Raw genomic sequence first — 17,365 nt, forward strand, 5'->3', positions numbered from 1 at the left:
CAGGATGAATAAAGGATGACACGGTTCCTTCCCTCTAGGCATCACAGGTCTCGCTTAGGCTATATACTGTCCTAGTCCCAATTCCTGCAGTCTGTACAGCAATATAGCAACAGAAGGAAGTGACTTTGAAAGATTACTTAAGCTTGTAAAAACAAGCATCTCCCTCCCTTCCCCTGAAGAACAGGTCAACAGGAAAATATGATTTTCTAAAAATGTTCTAGCTATTGTTAAAATAACATAGTTGTGTCACTTTTATCATGGATCATCTATGGTCACAGCAGCTTAGCAACATACACATTCTACAAGGATTTAGTGGGTTAAAACTCCATATTAACGGGGAAAAAATAATCCAATAAAAATTACTTATTTAGCTTATCCACCCTGTTGTTTTTAGTGTAGTTAGATTTAGGATAAATGCAATATGAAAAAAAGAAAATATTTCTGCTGGCTTCCATCTTTACTGTTTCTATGTGATTGCCAAGTGACATCACTTGTTTCTACCCAGCTCAGTATTAATATTCCCTCCTTACTGCCAAAGCTCACTGTCCCTACCACAGCAAAGATTGCCTAGACAACAGACTTACATAACTGTGTAAACTATTCAAAGGGAGCTGGGAATTCAATTACCTTCTGGTCATAGTGTCCTTATCTTTTCGAAAATAGGAAGCTTTTTGTTATTTGCATGCTGAAATAAACTTACTACAACTAAGAAAAAATTATTTATGGATGTTACAACCCCCTTTAAAGTGACTCCGAGCTCATAAAAAAAATGAAAGTTGTACTCACCTGGGGCTTTCTGCAGCCCAGTGCTGGTCGGGAGGTCCCACGACGGCGTCCTGGCTCCTCTCCTTCTCCCCGCTCCGGAATGGCTGACAGGCCGCAGCCCGGGCGACACTCGTCGGGCTGCTCCTTCCGTGTATGACGCGGATTACGTCACACGCCGGCCGCCTCGCGTCATCATGGCGGCCAGCGTGAAAGTACTGCGCATGTGCGATTAAAGCACGCATGCGCCGTACTGCCACGCTGGCCGCCGTGATGACGCGAGGCGGCCGGCGTGTGACGTAATCCGCGTCATACGCGGAAAGAGCAGCCCGACACTCTGGCGAGTGTCGCCCGGGCTGCGGCCTGTCAGCCATTCCGGAGCGGGGAGAAGGAGAAGAGCCAGGACGCCGTCGTGGGACCTCCCGACCAGCACTGGGCTGGAGAAAGCCCCAGGTGAGTACAACTTTCATTTTTTTTATGAGCTCGGAGTCCCTTTAAGAATGACATTTGCTAATACTGGAATCATTGATTTATATAGAGAATTCCCATATTTCTGTAAAATGGTAAACTTTTTGGGGGGAGAAAAAACTTCTACAAAATGGCAAAAGAATAAAGCAGAACCCTGCCCCATCTTAAATTTCTGCCAGTGGATTACTCATCCTTTGCCCCGGGAGCGGTGGGCTTACGCGTTTTGTATGTTAGTACTCATCAGGGGCACTAACGATGCTGCCATGCTGGGTGCTAAGGGGAGTGGGCACCCAGTGCATCGAGCATGGAACTAGGAACTGCGTGCAATAAGGGCAGTGTTAAAATAGGAATTGTGTAATATTAAGGGCAGCATCACTATGGAAGCGTTGCTACGGGGGGGAGGAGCTAAAAAGTGCTCTTATGGCAGATAGACACGCATGTCCCCGAGCTCCTGATGAGTACTGACGTTGGAAATGTGGAGGGCGGGGACTAGAGCGTGAAGGCGGAGCCACAAGTGATGGTGTGAGTTGCAGTGCAGACTATCCATTTGTAGTGGGGGGGTATTGGCCTCGATTCATAAAGCATTACCTCATGCGGTAATGCTGAAAACAGCAGACTTTCCCGACCACTTAGCAAAGTGTCAATTCATAAAGGCTGTTACCGCATGAGAAGCTGACATTACCGACCAGGGAGATAAATTACCGACTTGGCTGTAGTTACCACCAACACATGTCAGTGAATTGTCAGCAAATACCAATTCATAAAGCCTTCAACAAGCGGTAAGCCTGGCGGTAGTTACCGACACCTCTAGTGAGGCGTTAACAAGTTACCGACAGCTCTGATTAATGCAAAGTGCAGAGAGCCGAAGTCTGTTTGAGTCATCTGTGGAGAGAGCCAGAGAGCCCTCTGTGTGTCATTTGAGCAGCCAGGGAAAGACTGTGTGAGTCATCTGTCTGAGTCATCTGTGGAGAGAGCCAGAGAGCCGTCTGTGTGAGTCATTTGAGCAGGCAGGGAAAGACTGTGTGAGTCATCTGTGGAGAGAGCCAGAGAGCCGTCTGTGTGAATCATTTAAGCAGGCAGGGAAAGACTGTGTGAGTCATCTGTCTGAGTCATTTGTGCAGAGAGCCGTCTGTGCGAGTCATTTCTGCAGGGCAAAGAGAGAATCGAGACACTGCTCTACTCTACCGCTCAATGGGCTGCGGTAATTTACCGACCTCCAAGGGCAGCTGGGGAAATCTTTATGAATTAGCACATAGACCGGGAAGATTTTTTTATCGCACTGCCTTTTATGAATCGAGGCCATTGTATGAGTGAGGTTTACAACCTATATCCTCTGTAGTGGGGGACTGCAGAGCTGGTGGCAGTTTGAGTAAAGCTGATAGCCATGCAGCCAAGAGGTGGATGAGATCCATTGCAGCGCATCTGACTCCTGTCATAAGAGTCAGAAGAGTCTATTGCTTAACATAGAAGCTTGTATTGTGATTCTGGAAGACAGCCATCTTATTGAAGTACTTTGTTTGTCATCATATGATTGGACTATATACTGGTTGTTGGACTGGGAGTTATAATTGAAATCGTGTGGCAGCTTTGTTGTTGTCTATTAGCGATTTGTTTGAGATACAGTGGTCTCTACAATAGCGCATGTAACGATCTGTGTCAGCAAGAGGCAGAATCTGATTATTAGGTGATCTGCAGTATCACCTATAATGCAGATATATACCTGATTATAAGGTGATCTGCAGAATGTAACGATTGCGAAATTATTTCCGTGGTCAGCGCACAAGATGTGCGCTGACACTGCGGAAATCCTCCACAAACATGTAATTTAACAGAACCCAGCTATGGTGCTATGCACCTGTAGAGGGAAATTCCCACCGGCAGATGGAGCTGTGGAGTGCAGAGGAACACAGCCTCTGCCCTGCCACAGATGCCAGATGGAAATTGCACGAGTCGAAGCAATGCAGGGCAAGATAGCCCTTATAGAGAGAGAGAGAACACAGAAACAGAATGTATGTGTGTCCACCAATCTAGTCGCCACCCAGCGACGGTGAACACACAACAGCGGAAACGAAGTGGGAACGCAATCGCAAGAGTGGCGATTGCCAATAGTGACACAAGACCGAATCAGACAGAGCACAAGTGTAGCAGGAAAGACACAGCAAATAACAATGATCAGAACATCAAGGAAAATAACAAACGCTAGCTAAACGTGAACACCGCACTCATTCGCAACAGCGAACGCGTTAAACACACGATCACCGCGCGTTAGGTGCCCCGTGATAAGCGTGCCACCCTAACTAACCAATGTAACACAAACACGAAAATAGAGAACGTGAATGCTTGCTAAACGGTTACCACACCGAGCCTACAGCAAGCGTTCGTACCAGACAAGACAGAGAGAGGGAGTAGCCAGCAGCAACCGCAGCTCTGGCCTACACTCCAAGACAGAGTACAGAAGGAACCACCGCCACTACCACTAGGGCGGATGCGATCCAGACAGGCAGACAGATGGTGCTACCAGTAGCAACCGCTGCTCTGGTTAGCACCCCTAAGGCAGAATACAGAAGGAACCACCGCCACTACTGCTAGGGCGGATGTGATCCAGACAGACAGACAGATGGGCTACCAGTAGCAACAGCTGCTCTGGCTTGCACCCCTACAGACAGAACGATTTCCTGTCGACCGCCGCTGGCGACAAGACAATCGCAAGAGACAGACAGATATAAGGCAAGACAGATAATACAACCTGACTATGCTAGAAGGGATGCCTAGTGCAGTCCCAAGGAATTACTCTAAGATAATCTTAGCAAACAATAGCAAAAGGCTGATACTCCAGGTGAGTCAGCAGGAACAAACCATCATGACCAGCCAGGAATTCTGGGAGAGAATGGTATTTATACTGCAAACCATCAAGGAAGCCGCTAAGCAATTTGCATGACAAGTATATGCAAATTCCTCAGCAGCAGAGAAACTCTGACACTTGCAAAGTAAAGACAGGTCTCTTTTCCAGAGACCTGCAGCACTCTGCCTGTGCAGACAGCTGAGCAGATCATTACACAGAATCACCTATAATGCTGGTATATCAGAAGCTGCCGTGACAACAAATACAGAAGGAGTAGAAGGTGTAGCCACACACAGGAGGTATATGATAAATAGTGCTTGGTGTAACAGTAATACTTGATAGCTCACCAGAGGAGCTGGTGAATACTATCAGTATAGCGACTCTCACCAGAGGAGCTGGAGGATGTTATCAGAACCGTAGCCCTCACCAGAGGAGCTGGTGAACACTATCAGTACAGAAGCCTATCACCAGAGGAGCTGGTGAATGATAACAATACAGTAGTTCTCACCAGAGGAGCTGGCGGAGACTATCAATACAGTAGTCCTCACCAGAGGAGCTGGTGGGCACTGACAAAGAACCTCACCAGTGACAAGGGCTCACTGGTGAGTAGAGTAGTCAGACAGATCGGTTTGGCAACAGACAGGAGGATACAGTACAGAATCGGCAGGCAAGAGGATAAAGGTATTACAGGCAGTGTTAGCAACAGGATGAGATGACTATAGTACAGAGACGTTAAACGAAAGGGAAGTCAGAAGAGAGCCAGAGTCATACACAAGTATCAAGCAATATATCAAATAACAATAATAAATCCTAGTCTGTGTGAAATCCCCGGTTTCCTCCCGGATCAAAGCACACCGGATCTATCTAAGGGTGCTAACACGTAGCATTCGCAACAGCAGACAAGGAAAGACTGAATCCTCCGGGCTTAAGAGCCCGAGGACACCTCGCAGCACGCCACAGTGCGTTCAGCCAATCAGCAGCAACGGACGCATGGTGTGACGTCAGCCGACCCGTAGATCAGCTGAGCCGCCTCCTCGCCGCATAAAGTCCGTGACGGTGCGCGCGCGCACGCATCACAACAACCCTATGGGCAGCAGACAAACCCGTCCTCGGCGTACCAGACGCCGGAGGCACGGGTGACACAGTGGGCAACGGAATGGAGGTAGCTGCGGAGGATGCCAGACTACCCGCAGCTGTTTCCTCCATGTTCCCTACAGACACACTGGGCAGTGGAAGGGAGGCAGCTGCGGAGGACGCCAGACTACTCGCAGCTGCTTCCTCCATGTTCCTTACAGCGCACCAGACTTGGGACAGTATCTGAACTTGCACCGCAACGTTATATGTATATTTTGTTTACAAAGTTTATACAGCAAACATCATTCGCCAACAGTATGTATGAAGAACATGTATGATGCTGGACAAAAGGGGACATACGGTAAATATATATTTTTTTATATCAGCATCAACATGTAATGCTAGTTCAGTGGGACTGGTGGTATAGCAAACTGTTAATGAAAGTAGAGCCCAGCTCCTCTTGTTCACAGGCTACCACGCTATGAAGCTCCAGGAACGTCATGCCACAGAATCCCAGTCGCCATGTTTGGCTCGCACTCTCCCTTTGTGGCTTCCGGGGTAGATGCTGGGCAATCACGTGAAATCAGTGCAGTGTCCTATCGCGTCCGGACAGCCGCCGCTCTGCTCCCTGTCTGTAATAACCAGCCAGCCGCAGCAGAAAGTTTCCCTGCAACCAACACTGAATGATGCTCCCGCTGTGGCTCCCGTGGTAGATATCGGGCAATCAGCATCAGAAATGTGTTCTTTTTTTAATCATATGGCTTTTAAATCTTTATTTTTTTAAATTATGGGGGATGATTTTCCTACCCCTCCCTCCAGCAAGATACAGCTGAAATGCTATTAGGATTCTTCAGCTTAGTAAATTAGCCAGCTTCGCCGAGTCATTGACCCAAAATATGTGTATAGAGCAGGTAATAAATAAGGACAGACACCACTAGTTGCATGTTTTTCCAAGTGTGTGGCACAGGCACTACTGAGAGTTCAGCATGATATTCAGGCAACTATCATTTTATCATGAAATAAAGATGGCTGTATTGGGTTAAGAAATCAACAATTCTACTTCTTATATTCCTCTCACTCCTGCATCTCTTTCAATGCAGATGTACAGGTTTAAAAACAAAAGGAAAAATGTCTACACGAGTGTACATCTTACCACACAAAATACACGGTTGAGAGCGGTTCGAGGCAGGTCTTCAGATTCCAGTGCTTTGTTAGAAGTACTGCACAAAATATAAAATACATTTTGCATGTATTAAACACACTGGACTAGTCAATGATTATACAAAGACAATACTTAAGTCTCCAAATTCAGCACAAAAGTGAATAATAACTGAACCCTTAAAGCACAGCTGAATAAAAACAAAGACCTAGACTTAGGCTGGAGCTTCTTCCAGTCCCTTCCCCATAATCCCCTGCTTTGGGCTCTCCTAATTTGTGCTACTGTCACCCCTCTTAAAAATCTCTGCTCCACTGATGGCGCATGCTTTGTCCTTGTCTGAAGAATGATACTATACAAATAAGTGGGACAAAAACTGCCATGCTAAAAAACAAACGTATATTTCCCTTTAAAATGTCTATTAAATAAAATAATTCTTCAACACAATATTTATTTCAATAATTTTTTATTGAATTTTCCAAAACAAGAAAAACAATGAGAACAAAGAATTTTTATGACACAACAATACTGCCATGTAGAGTAATTAGCTACTTGAACAAGCCAAGATCCATCTTGACGATTATAGACAAACACAAGACAAATAACATTTATATCGCGCTTTTCTCCTGGCAGACTCAAAGCGCCAGAGCAGCAGCCACTAGGACGCGCTCTATAGGCGGTAGCAGTGTTAGGGAGACTTGCCCAAGGTCTTCTACTGAATAGGTGCTGGCTTACTGAACAGGCAGAGCGGGGATTCGTACCCTGGTCTCCTGCGTCAGAGGCAGAGCCCTTAACCATTACACCATCCATACCACTCGTATTATGCTGTACTAGCTGACCTAAGCACGTTTAAAAATGGGCTCTAGGTCTTTCATCGCAGCCTGCGCAATCATTGTGCGCAACCACCCGCCGCACGCGCTCAACCGCCGAGCACGCACACATCTGTCCGCCCACCTGCTCGCCTCCTGCGTCCTGTCCCAACGGCTGTGTCGGTGCAGGACATGCGCAGTAGCGCAAAAGCACTGAAAAAGGGACAGGGCGCAGGGACGCTTTTAGATTGAGCTATCTGAAACAGAATGGCTAGGAGAGGGACGATAGACTGACATCATGGAATGGGAGAGCACTAACTACCCATTTACTAAACCAATCTTGGTTCTGTAGCATTGTACGCTTTTAAAGCGTTAGTTAGTAGCCTATGAGGTCTGGTCTCCAGCGAGAACCAGACTGGACTAGGCACTACATGCATCCAGTGTTAATTCAATTTAGGTTATTCCATTCTTTTGGATCAGTCTGAAAGACTGAAAAACTGAAAGTAGTTTATTATATTGTTTAGTTGTAAGAGCTTGAGGTCAAGACTATGGCCCATACTCACAGGCTACATTTGTGGCCTGTCGCTAGCACACGGGAGCGTGTGTGCGACAGGCCGGCGACAGCTCTTTGCCAGGTCCCTTCGCATACACACGGTGGAGGGACCTGGCAACTGATGCGGCGGAAGCTGTCGCTGTTGTTCCTCCCCCCGCCGGAAGCTCAAGGTATTCCCTGCTTGTTGCTGTCGCTAGTCCGCATACCCACGCGGACTAGCGACAGTTGCGGCGGCAACTGTCACCAGGCCATTGACCGCGCCAATCGCCTGGCGACAGCAGCGACGAGCGACGGTTCGGGGTGCGCGCACGTGTTTCGCCTCATACTCACGGGCGACCTGTCGCCGCAACACGCGCGCGCCGCGTGTTGCGGCAACAATTGTAGCCCGTGAGTATGGGCCATAATTGTCCTTCTGTTCTGTGGCTGTAAAGCATGAACTAGAGAAGAGAGAATTTGAGAGGAAGGAAGAATAAAGATAAAAAATAGAATAATAGTGCAGGAGAAGAAAGTAAGAGAATAGTATAGGAGAGGAAATCTTCAACACAATATTAACCAAAGAAAACCTGGATTATCCTGAAAACAAAAAAGAAAATATTTTTACATCACCTTCAAGTCTTAAAGAGACTCTGTACAAAAAAAATGCCTATCGAGGCTTCCCCCGTCCTCCTCTGTCCCACGGGATGCACAGCCGACAATTTGTAAGGCAGTGCAATATTTACCTTTCCCTGTTCCAGCAGAGGTGCTGCTGCGGCTCTCCGCTCGGAAATACGCAGAAATAGCCAATCTCAGTCGGGTCTGCTCTAATGTGCAGGCGCAGGAGACTTGAGCCTGTGTAGTAGAGTGGACCCGACCGGGATAGGCTATTTCGGCCTAATTCCGAGCGGAGAGCAACTACGGCGCCTGCGTTGGAGCCGGGAAGGTAAATATTTACATCCCCATCATTCGACGAGCTCTATCGCTGCCGCCGTGGGACAGAGGAGGATGGGGGAAGCCTCGATAGGATCCAGAGGCTTCCCCCTCCCGAGGTGAGTACCCCCAGGGGCATTTTTTTCGATACAGAGCATAAGTAATTAAAAAGTTATTGCTGTATGAATAGCAACACAGGTAAAATGTTAACCTTAAAGTGTACCAGAAATGAAAATTCTAAAAACATTTATACTTAATTGGGCTTCCTTCAGCCCCCTTTAGGCCACTGGCTCCCTCGCCATCCTCCTAGGCCGCTCCCATTGTCCGCTGGCCAGCCAGGTCTCTTCTTCCAGTTAGGTCAGTCGTGCTGTACTGCGCATTCGCACCGCAGCCATGCGCACCCCATCACACTCTCGTTGCCTGGAGCATTTTGTACCTGTGTAATAGGACTGGAAGAAGAGACTGGACCAGCTAGCGTATGATTGGAGTGGCCCGGGAGGACGGCGAGGGAGCCAACAGCCTAAAGTGGGCTGAAGGAAGCCCTAGGTAAGTATCAATGCTTTAATAATTTTATCTCAGGTTTCCTTTAAAGAGGAAATGTAGTGAAAATGAATAATAATAATGTTGCTTATTAATAATTAATAATAATGAATAATGTTGATTATTTTTTACAGCATTAATTTATAAATTATTTTGTCTCTGTTTGCCCATTTTAAAATTTTTCCTCTCCCTGATTTACATTTTGAAATTCATCACAAGTGGTGGCATCTTTAGTTCTAAAGAACAGCAAAAAATTGACAGTGCGCTTAACCAGGCTGCACTGGAAATTAAACCAACAGAGGAGTGCAGCACCCCCTAGGGACTTAAATGCACACCTTGAAAACAAATCAGATGCAAACTATGCACTAAACCCGGCTCCGTGAAGCTGGCCGCCCTACAATCAGCACAAATAAAAATTCCATCATGCTTGGTTAGTTTGTGCCCATTTGTGCTGCAAAAATTAAGATTTGTGCTGCTTTCATTTTGAAGATAATAGCACATATTATTTCCAAAACAATAACATCACCCAGCCCCCATACAAAAACCTACAGACATAAAACTGGTGTGGGTGGGTAGTGCTGTGCATGTGCTCATTTGTGTTGCAAATGACACACTGCCGCCCTGTGGATATAACTGGTAATCTTATACACATATTATACTGTCGTTGCTTAATACACATCCCAACAAACATACATAAACTACAGCTCTTATATTATTACTACAGCACCTTTGCGTAGATGTATGAACCGAAGGCAGCACAGGGTGGAGAGCAGTAGCCTATGCCATATCTCTCCTTTTTGGGGCCTCAGTATATTTTATAATAGTTTTCACTGCATCCCCATTATTTTGGTTTTCCTAATACATTTCCCCATTTGTTTCCCTGATAGTCTAGTTGTCCCCCATCAATTTCCTTATACCTCCCTAAAAGCTGCCTTGGTAAGCTAGTGGTCCTCCATTCGTTTCCAAGGTGGTGTAATGGTTCCTCATATGCTTTCCTGGTGGTCTAATGGTCCCCCATACCTTTTCCTGGTGGTCTAGTGGTCCCCCATATGCTTCTCTTGTAGTCTAGTGGTTCCCTTACATCGCCCTAGTAATCTAGTAGTCCATCGTACATTTTCCTGGTGATCTAATGGTCTCCCCACAGCACTGAGGTACTGACATTACACTGTGGGAGCCTTGTTGCAATGTAGGAAATAACAGCTGTTTACAACTGCAAGCAGCATCTCCTTCCAGTGACATCACCTGCCAGCAGTAAAAATGTCACCATGTGATAAATGTCTGAATGTAAATCAGGGAGAGCAACGTTTTTACAAGAGCAAACACTGACTAAATCCTTTATACATAATTATTGTAAACATTAAGCACTCTTTTATTATATTATTTTCACTGGAGTTATTCTTTAACTTACCTTGCCTCGGTTCGAGCAAAAAGTACTTCCCCTCCATCCAGCACAGCAGCCAGTCAGTATGTGCTAGGTTGATGGTGTCATCAAGCCTGGACCACAGTACAAGGCTGGCATCAGTGCTGGATAAAGAGAAGCTGTGATAATTGGTGGAACCGAGGACAGGTGAGTGCCTAAGTTCCTTCAGTAATCATTATGATCACCAGTGATTACTGCTATATTAATCAGGAGCCAATCAGCACAGCCCCTGATCAGTGCCAGACTGAGTCTCCAGCATCAGGAGACTGTGGGTGCAACCTAATGCTGGGCTGATGGCTCGATTGATAATTTCCGACATGTCCGATCACCGTGCGGATCGATTCCCCGCTCGATACCTGCGGGCGGACAATAGCGGAAATCGAGCAGAAAATAAGGAAGCGCCCGCGAGGACGGGCAGGAATCCATCCGCGCGGCCACAGGGATGAGCGGGAGTCGATCCAGCAGCTAATCGAGCCGCCGAATCTAACCGTGTATTCCCAGCATTAGGAAATCTATGCCCTAGAGATAACAGGCTACAGATTCCAAAAGACCGTGCCCCGAATTGGTTAATGTACTGTATGCTTTACATGCCTAATGCGTGATGTAATTTTTCATCACCCCTGCATTGCCATCCTATCAACGTGCATAGTGTGAAAGCTGCCTTAAGGGGCCCATACACTGATCGGAAATCGATTCTATCAAATCTATCGATTGATCGATTTGCGGCCGATTTCGATCGATTTGATCTATCTGACAGCAGATCGATGGCCCATAGAGATGCATTGTATCTAATGGTCCAATAAATGCATTTAGATACATTTCCAATAGATTTCTGAAATCTATAGGAAATCTGTTCCTAGTGTGTGACAGTTTCCTGTCAGATTCGACTTGACAGGCGTCTGACAGAAATCTATCTGATGGTCGAATCTGCTGCAAATCTATAAGTGTATGCCCACCTTTACTGAATACAGGTGATAAGGAATGAAGAGAACTGTTTACACAACAGATAACACTATGTAGGCAAAATGTCAGAATATTATGAAATTAATGTCTAATTATAATGGACAATTGGATTCCAGCCTGGCTAAACCACAAATAAAGGTGTCCATACACTTATAGATTTGCAAGAGATTCGACCATAAGATAGATTGATGGCAGATGCAAGTCAAGTCCAATCTAACAGGAATCTATCTGATGTGTGCCATGCACTAGGAACAGATTTCCAATATAATTCAGAATGAAATCTACTGGAAATCGATCTAAATGCATTATTGGACCATTAGATCCAATGCAACTCTATGGGCCATCGATCTGCTGCCAGCAGCAGATCGACCTAGATTTTCCATCTTGTTAGATAGATGAAATCGATCGAAAACGAATGGGGAATTTGATAGAATTGATCTCTGATCGATCGATCGCTGAAATCGACCAGTGTATGGCCCCCTTAACATTGTCTATTTTTGTGACTGGAGGTATGCTTTCAATATAAAGTATTTATTAACAGTATCTTGAACTAACCTGTATTCTAGATCCAGTATAATATAGTTTCTTTACTTGGAAAGATTTTCTATCTAGGAACATGAGCAATCTTTATGAACATGCAAAATACAAAGCATATTTAATGCGATGGGAAGACAGTGGAATTGAATCTCAGAGCAGTGTGCTCTCTCTCACTTCTGGAACTAAACAGAGTGAGAAGTGGAAATTTACTCTGCACAGGAATGCCTCAGATCTCTCCAGTCAAAGTAACTATTCACACTGTGGCGTTAGTGGTGAGGAGGCTGTTAAGTGAGAAGGGGAGAGCTAGCAATGTGGGATTGGTATGGATATTTCTGTTGGGAAAAGGAGTCTGGACAGAGCAACAACTGGAATTGAAGAACTTGAAGGTGCTTCAGCCCCATGCACCAGGCCTCCTTATTTAATTACAATGCACCAACCTCTTCAATGCAGGGGGAACCGTATAGCTGCTGTGCTTGCAGGGTGTTCGTGCACAGAACGGTGTCTTCCATGTTACTGGCTAGACAGTCTGCATTGCTTCAGTGGCTAAATAAAATTTGAGATTATGGGGCAAATAAGGATCAAAACATTTATTGGGGCATTGTGATGCGTTTCATGGGGTCAGTTCCCCACTTTCTCAGGCACCATTTAGCTGCCGTACAGACCATCCAGCCAGTAACATGGCCGATTGCTCTGTGCACAAATGCCCTGAAAGCACAGCAGCTATACTGTTTCCCCTGCTTTGAAGAGGTCTGTACATCTCGGTTTAATAAGGAAGCCTGGATTATTAACACACCACCTAGGAAGGTTGGATTGGTATGGTGAAGTACCACTAAATGACTGGTCCCAGGCATATTAGAGGGATAAAAGCACTGTTCACTGCAAACTGCAGCTCATCTACTGGGTGAGATCTGGCCTCACAGCAACACACTTATACAAACTTTTCCAGAGAGCGTTCCACATTGCTTTTTGTCTTTATGGTCTGATATCACTCAAATGATATGTAAAACAGAAAAAAAGACAAAAGGGAGCCCCCAATAGTGTATTATTGATAGTATGTGGATACTACATCCGTATGCACAACTTCTTATTGTGTTTTGCCTGAGGAAGCGGACGTGGGATCCGCGAAACGCGTTGCAATTGTTTATTGGGAGTATCAATTGTTTAATTAATTAAATTTATCTGTACTGTTTACAACAGTTGTGTTTTCTCTTGGGAGGTAAGTCCACCCTTGCACCCCAGATTTTATTATTTTATTGGGTCTATTTTTATCCTGCTGGCGCCTCCGAATCTTCTGCATCACTCAAATGATACTTGTGAACGCTTGACACCTTGGAGCAGGCAATTTCTGTAGACCAGATATACGGGCACATACAATATGTCTGAAGTATCCAGTCCAGAGATAAGTAAATCAGGCTTATAAGGTAAGACAAAAAACAATCTTCAATCCATGCTTAAAGTGGCAGTGTCTTTAGAAAATATTAGCTCTCACCTCAAGAGACATGTTGCCTTATAAGACTTCATTATTTTAATATTTTTTTACAATCAAAATGCACAGCTGGGCAGAAGCACAGACATCCAGGGAACATGGAGTGGACAGAGCATGGGTCATTCCTTCATCTTCTTTCAACTGGATCCAGTATAAGCCAAGGATGGGGGCGAGGGGTCCAGAGCAGCTCAGCAGACGGGTCCCATCCAAACAGGGGGACTGGTTAGTATTAGGAGCCCATAATACACACATCATCATGTGTGGTTTATCAATTATGGGGTCACTTCGGGTGTTCTTTAAAGAATTTGCTGTTAATGTTTTGGTGCAGGAAGTCAGGACACCTTGCGGAGTCCATGCCTCAATGAGCTGAAACTTTTTATAGATGCACAATATTAACCATATGGCTTCATTGCTTTGGCTAACGAGTGTGTATGATAACAGTAGTCATTGTGATATCGCAGTTAATATATCTGTAAAGTTTGAGAGAAATAAACCAGGGCTGTGGAGTCGGAAGTCGGGGCAATTTTGGGTGCCTGGAGTCGGAGTCGGGAAAAAATGCACCGACTCTGACTCCTAATGAATTTAAACTGCAATTAAAATAAAAAAAATATGATAAAATGTTCTATTTCTCAGATAATAGTCATCATAAATAATTTATACATACAGTAATAGCTGTGCTTAGTCCACAAAAATGAAATAAACCAATCAAAATTAGTTACTTGTGCTGCTTCAATAAAGCAGTCCCCGTATTTTTAAAGTCAGATATACTCATCTTATTGTGACTGTATATATGATGTGTACACAGGAATCTCTTATATATAATAAATAACATCTATGCTGTAAGTATAAAGCCTGATGTGTAGCTGTGTCACTAATAGAGATGGTCAATGAGATGCAAATAATTCTGCGTTGATTCTGATTTATGCAAATGTACTCTTTGCTCATGAAATCAAATAATTTGATATGTTGTTACAATTTGGTTTGGTGACTAATTAAATGGTACCTGAGAAGGATGAAAAGAAAAGTTTTATACATACCTGGGGCTTCTTCCAGTCCTTTTCAGGCTAATCAGTCCCTTGCTGTCGACCTCCACCACCTGGATCTTCTGCTATGAGTCCTGGTAATTTAGCCAGTCAGCGCAGTCCGGCCGCATGCCGCTTCCACATCCAGGAGCGTTCTGCACCTGCGCAACAGTGTTGCGCAGGTGTAGTACGCTCCCGGCGGCGGAGTGTGTGCATGCGCACTACGCCAGACTGGCTCAAGTATCTGGACTCATAGCAGAAGATCCAGGTGGTCGGAGGAGGACAGCGAGGGACTGATTAGCCTGCAGGGGCTGGAGGAAGCCCCAGGTATGTATATAACTTTAATTTCATCTGTCTCAGGTTTCCTTTGTTACACAGTAGTACTATACTCTATATATGTACTCCCCACAGAGCTGCAGGGAATCCACTGAGAATGTTGTGCACATTGAACACAGAGGTGTTGTCTATCACCCATAAACCTGGTTCAGAGTGTGCATGAAGAATGTGTAAGAGGAAGAATATCCTTATTCCCCTGCAGAGTACCTGCACATCACTCTTACATGTACCCACAGTTACATTGCCTAGGGCCTGATAGATGTTCTTTGTTCCGGCCTGTACCTTTTACAAGTACTCTTACCAAGGACTAGTTTTAGTCTATGACTAAAGGGAATAAATATGGCAGTCTCCATATCCTTCTCACTTCAGTTGTCTTTTAAAATTCCTAAGCGTTGGCAGTTAAGAGACAAATTTCATGTTACATACGTTCAATCAACAAGATTGTAATATGCAAATTAGAGGAGTCGGAGCCGAGGAGTCGAAGTCGGTGGATTTTTGTACCGACTCCACAGCCCTGAAATAAATGGAGTAAAATCTAAGAAAAAAACAGTGTGTAGTACAGTAAGATACCTCATTTCCTTATTTTAATTTGTACTAAAAAACTGACATACTGTATGGTATCTTGCTTGGTGATGTACTATGCAGAGACAACACTGCTGAATACTATCTGCATTTTATCATTTAACATGCTTTCCTGGCAGTGACCTTTACTATGTATTTACATAAATGTCTTTGTTTGCTTTAAATAATGCAAAGATGTGTAATAGAACCACTTAGAGCAGGATAAACCTTTTGTCTCTGCCCACCCACTTCACTACTTCACATGAGTGACAGCTAAATGTTATACAGAGCAGAACATGTTTCCACATTTGGATCCTCTGTGTTTTACAAGTGTTTATATTTGTGTGGTATTACCAGCACTCATATTAGTTTTTTGCTCTCTGTGGTAATGTTAATGTCAGTGACATACTTAGAGCACAGTTGCAAAAGTCTTCCCTTCTCTCTAGTCCTTTTTACATGCCTATCGGCTATCTTAGAACACTGAAGACATACCTTCCAACTTTTTGAAATAAGAAAACTTAAAGAGACACTGAAGCGAAAAAATATGACCTCTCCTCTGGCAGAGAAAAAGTAAATAGTTCAATAAGACTTGAGATAATAAAAGTCAGATAACAGCCCTCCCCACGACTTTGAAAGCAGAAGAGCTTAATTGCTTTTTTGCATAGAGATAACAACTGGAGGTTCTTAACTCTTCCTGTACTGGAAACAATTAGACTGATGTATCTGATCTTAAAGGGAAGGTTCAGGGAGGGGATTAAAAAAATAAAAATAAATTTCCACTTACCTGGGGCTTCCTCCAGCCCGTGGCAGGCAGGAGGTGCCCTCGCCGCCACTCCGCAGGCTCCCGGTAGTCTCCGGTGCCCGACCCGACCTGGCCAGGCCGGCTGCCAGGTCGGGCTCTTCTGCGCTCCATTTCCTGGCACTTCTGCGTCCCACGCCGGTGCGCTGACGTCATCGGACGTCCGCTGGGCTGTACTGCACAGGCGCAGTAGTTCTGCGCCTGCGCAGTACAGCCCGGCGGACGTCCGATGACTAACTGCTAAAGTCGGTGGGAATTGTTTCCCTAAGAACTGTCATTTACTTTAGATGTATACTATTTTTCTTTGAAATTTTAAAATCGATTTTCTCAAAAAGTATAAGCTCTTTTTTTTCTTGTAGTCACTGTCCCCCTCTACATATCCTGCAAATTTGGTGTTTCTACTATGTAAGGGGACTTTGCTATTAACCGTTAAAGTCGGCGGACGTTTAATTTTCCCACAGTTAGAAGGAGAATTTTAAAATCCATTTTCTCAAAAACTATAAGGTCTTTTTGAAAAGAAGTTTTCCTCTTATACCCACTGTCCCTATTTACATTCCCTGCAAATTTGGTTTTTATAGCATGTAATGGGGCTTAGCTATTAACAGTTAAAGTCGGCGCCATTAAAGTCTATGGGAAAAATGTGAACACAAACTTTTTTGAAAAAAATTCAAGTTTCGCTGCGAACGCAAACAACTGAGATTCGCGCGAACAAGTTCGCCGGCGAACCGTTCAGGCCATTTCTACCCAGCACACCCCTAGTCACACATATCATAAACATGTCATTTGAAATATATGTTGTTTTATAATTCAAACCACACTGGTCCTTTCTATCCTGGTTAATTTTCCTTTGGATTAACATATGAAAATAAGAAATATATAAATGTAAAGGATGGTCAAATCTTCTGTTTATTCAGCTTTGTCATTAATAGATATGTTTCGGAGCATAGCTCCTTTCTAAAGCAGTGACAATCTGAAAATGAATCATTCCACATTTCCTTCTTATATACCAACACCTCTACCCTCACAGCCAGTCATATTGCTGTATACAAATGAACCAATCACCGCTCTTGCTATAGAGCGGACTTGATGGGGAACTTCATGCATAGAGGGAGAACCAATTGCATGAATGCC

At 44.6% G+C, this 17,365-nt stretch overlaps 1 protein-coding gene across 14 annotated transcripts in view; it reads right to left on the reverse strand.

The window, feature by feature from the left end:
* Window positions 1–17,365, reverse strand: part of DNM3 (dynamin 3) — a 629,085-nt gene that overhangs the window by 514,121 nt on the left and 97,599 nt on the right. For all 14 annotated transcript variants that reach the window (XR_011022036.1, XR_011022035.1, XR_011022038.1 and 11 more), the window contains exon 15: window positions 6,300–6,366. Coding sequence is in view for 7 of the 14 variants with exons in the window: in XM_068239888.1 (XP_068095989.1) it covers window positions 6,300–6,366 (67 nt within the window). In the remaining 7 variants the exon portion in view is untranslated. The remainder of the gene's footprint in view (window positions 1–6,299; window positions 6,367–17,365) is intronic.

Source organism: Hyperolius riggenbachi, chromosome 6 (genome assembly GCF_040937935.1).
Source record: "Hyperolius riggenbachi isolate aHypRig1 chromosome 6, aHypRig1.pri, whole genome shotgun sequence".
NCBI lineage: Eukaryota > Metazoa > Chordata > Amphibia > Anura > Hyperoliidae > Hyperolius > Hyperolius riggenbachi.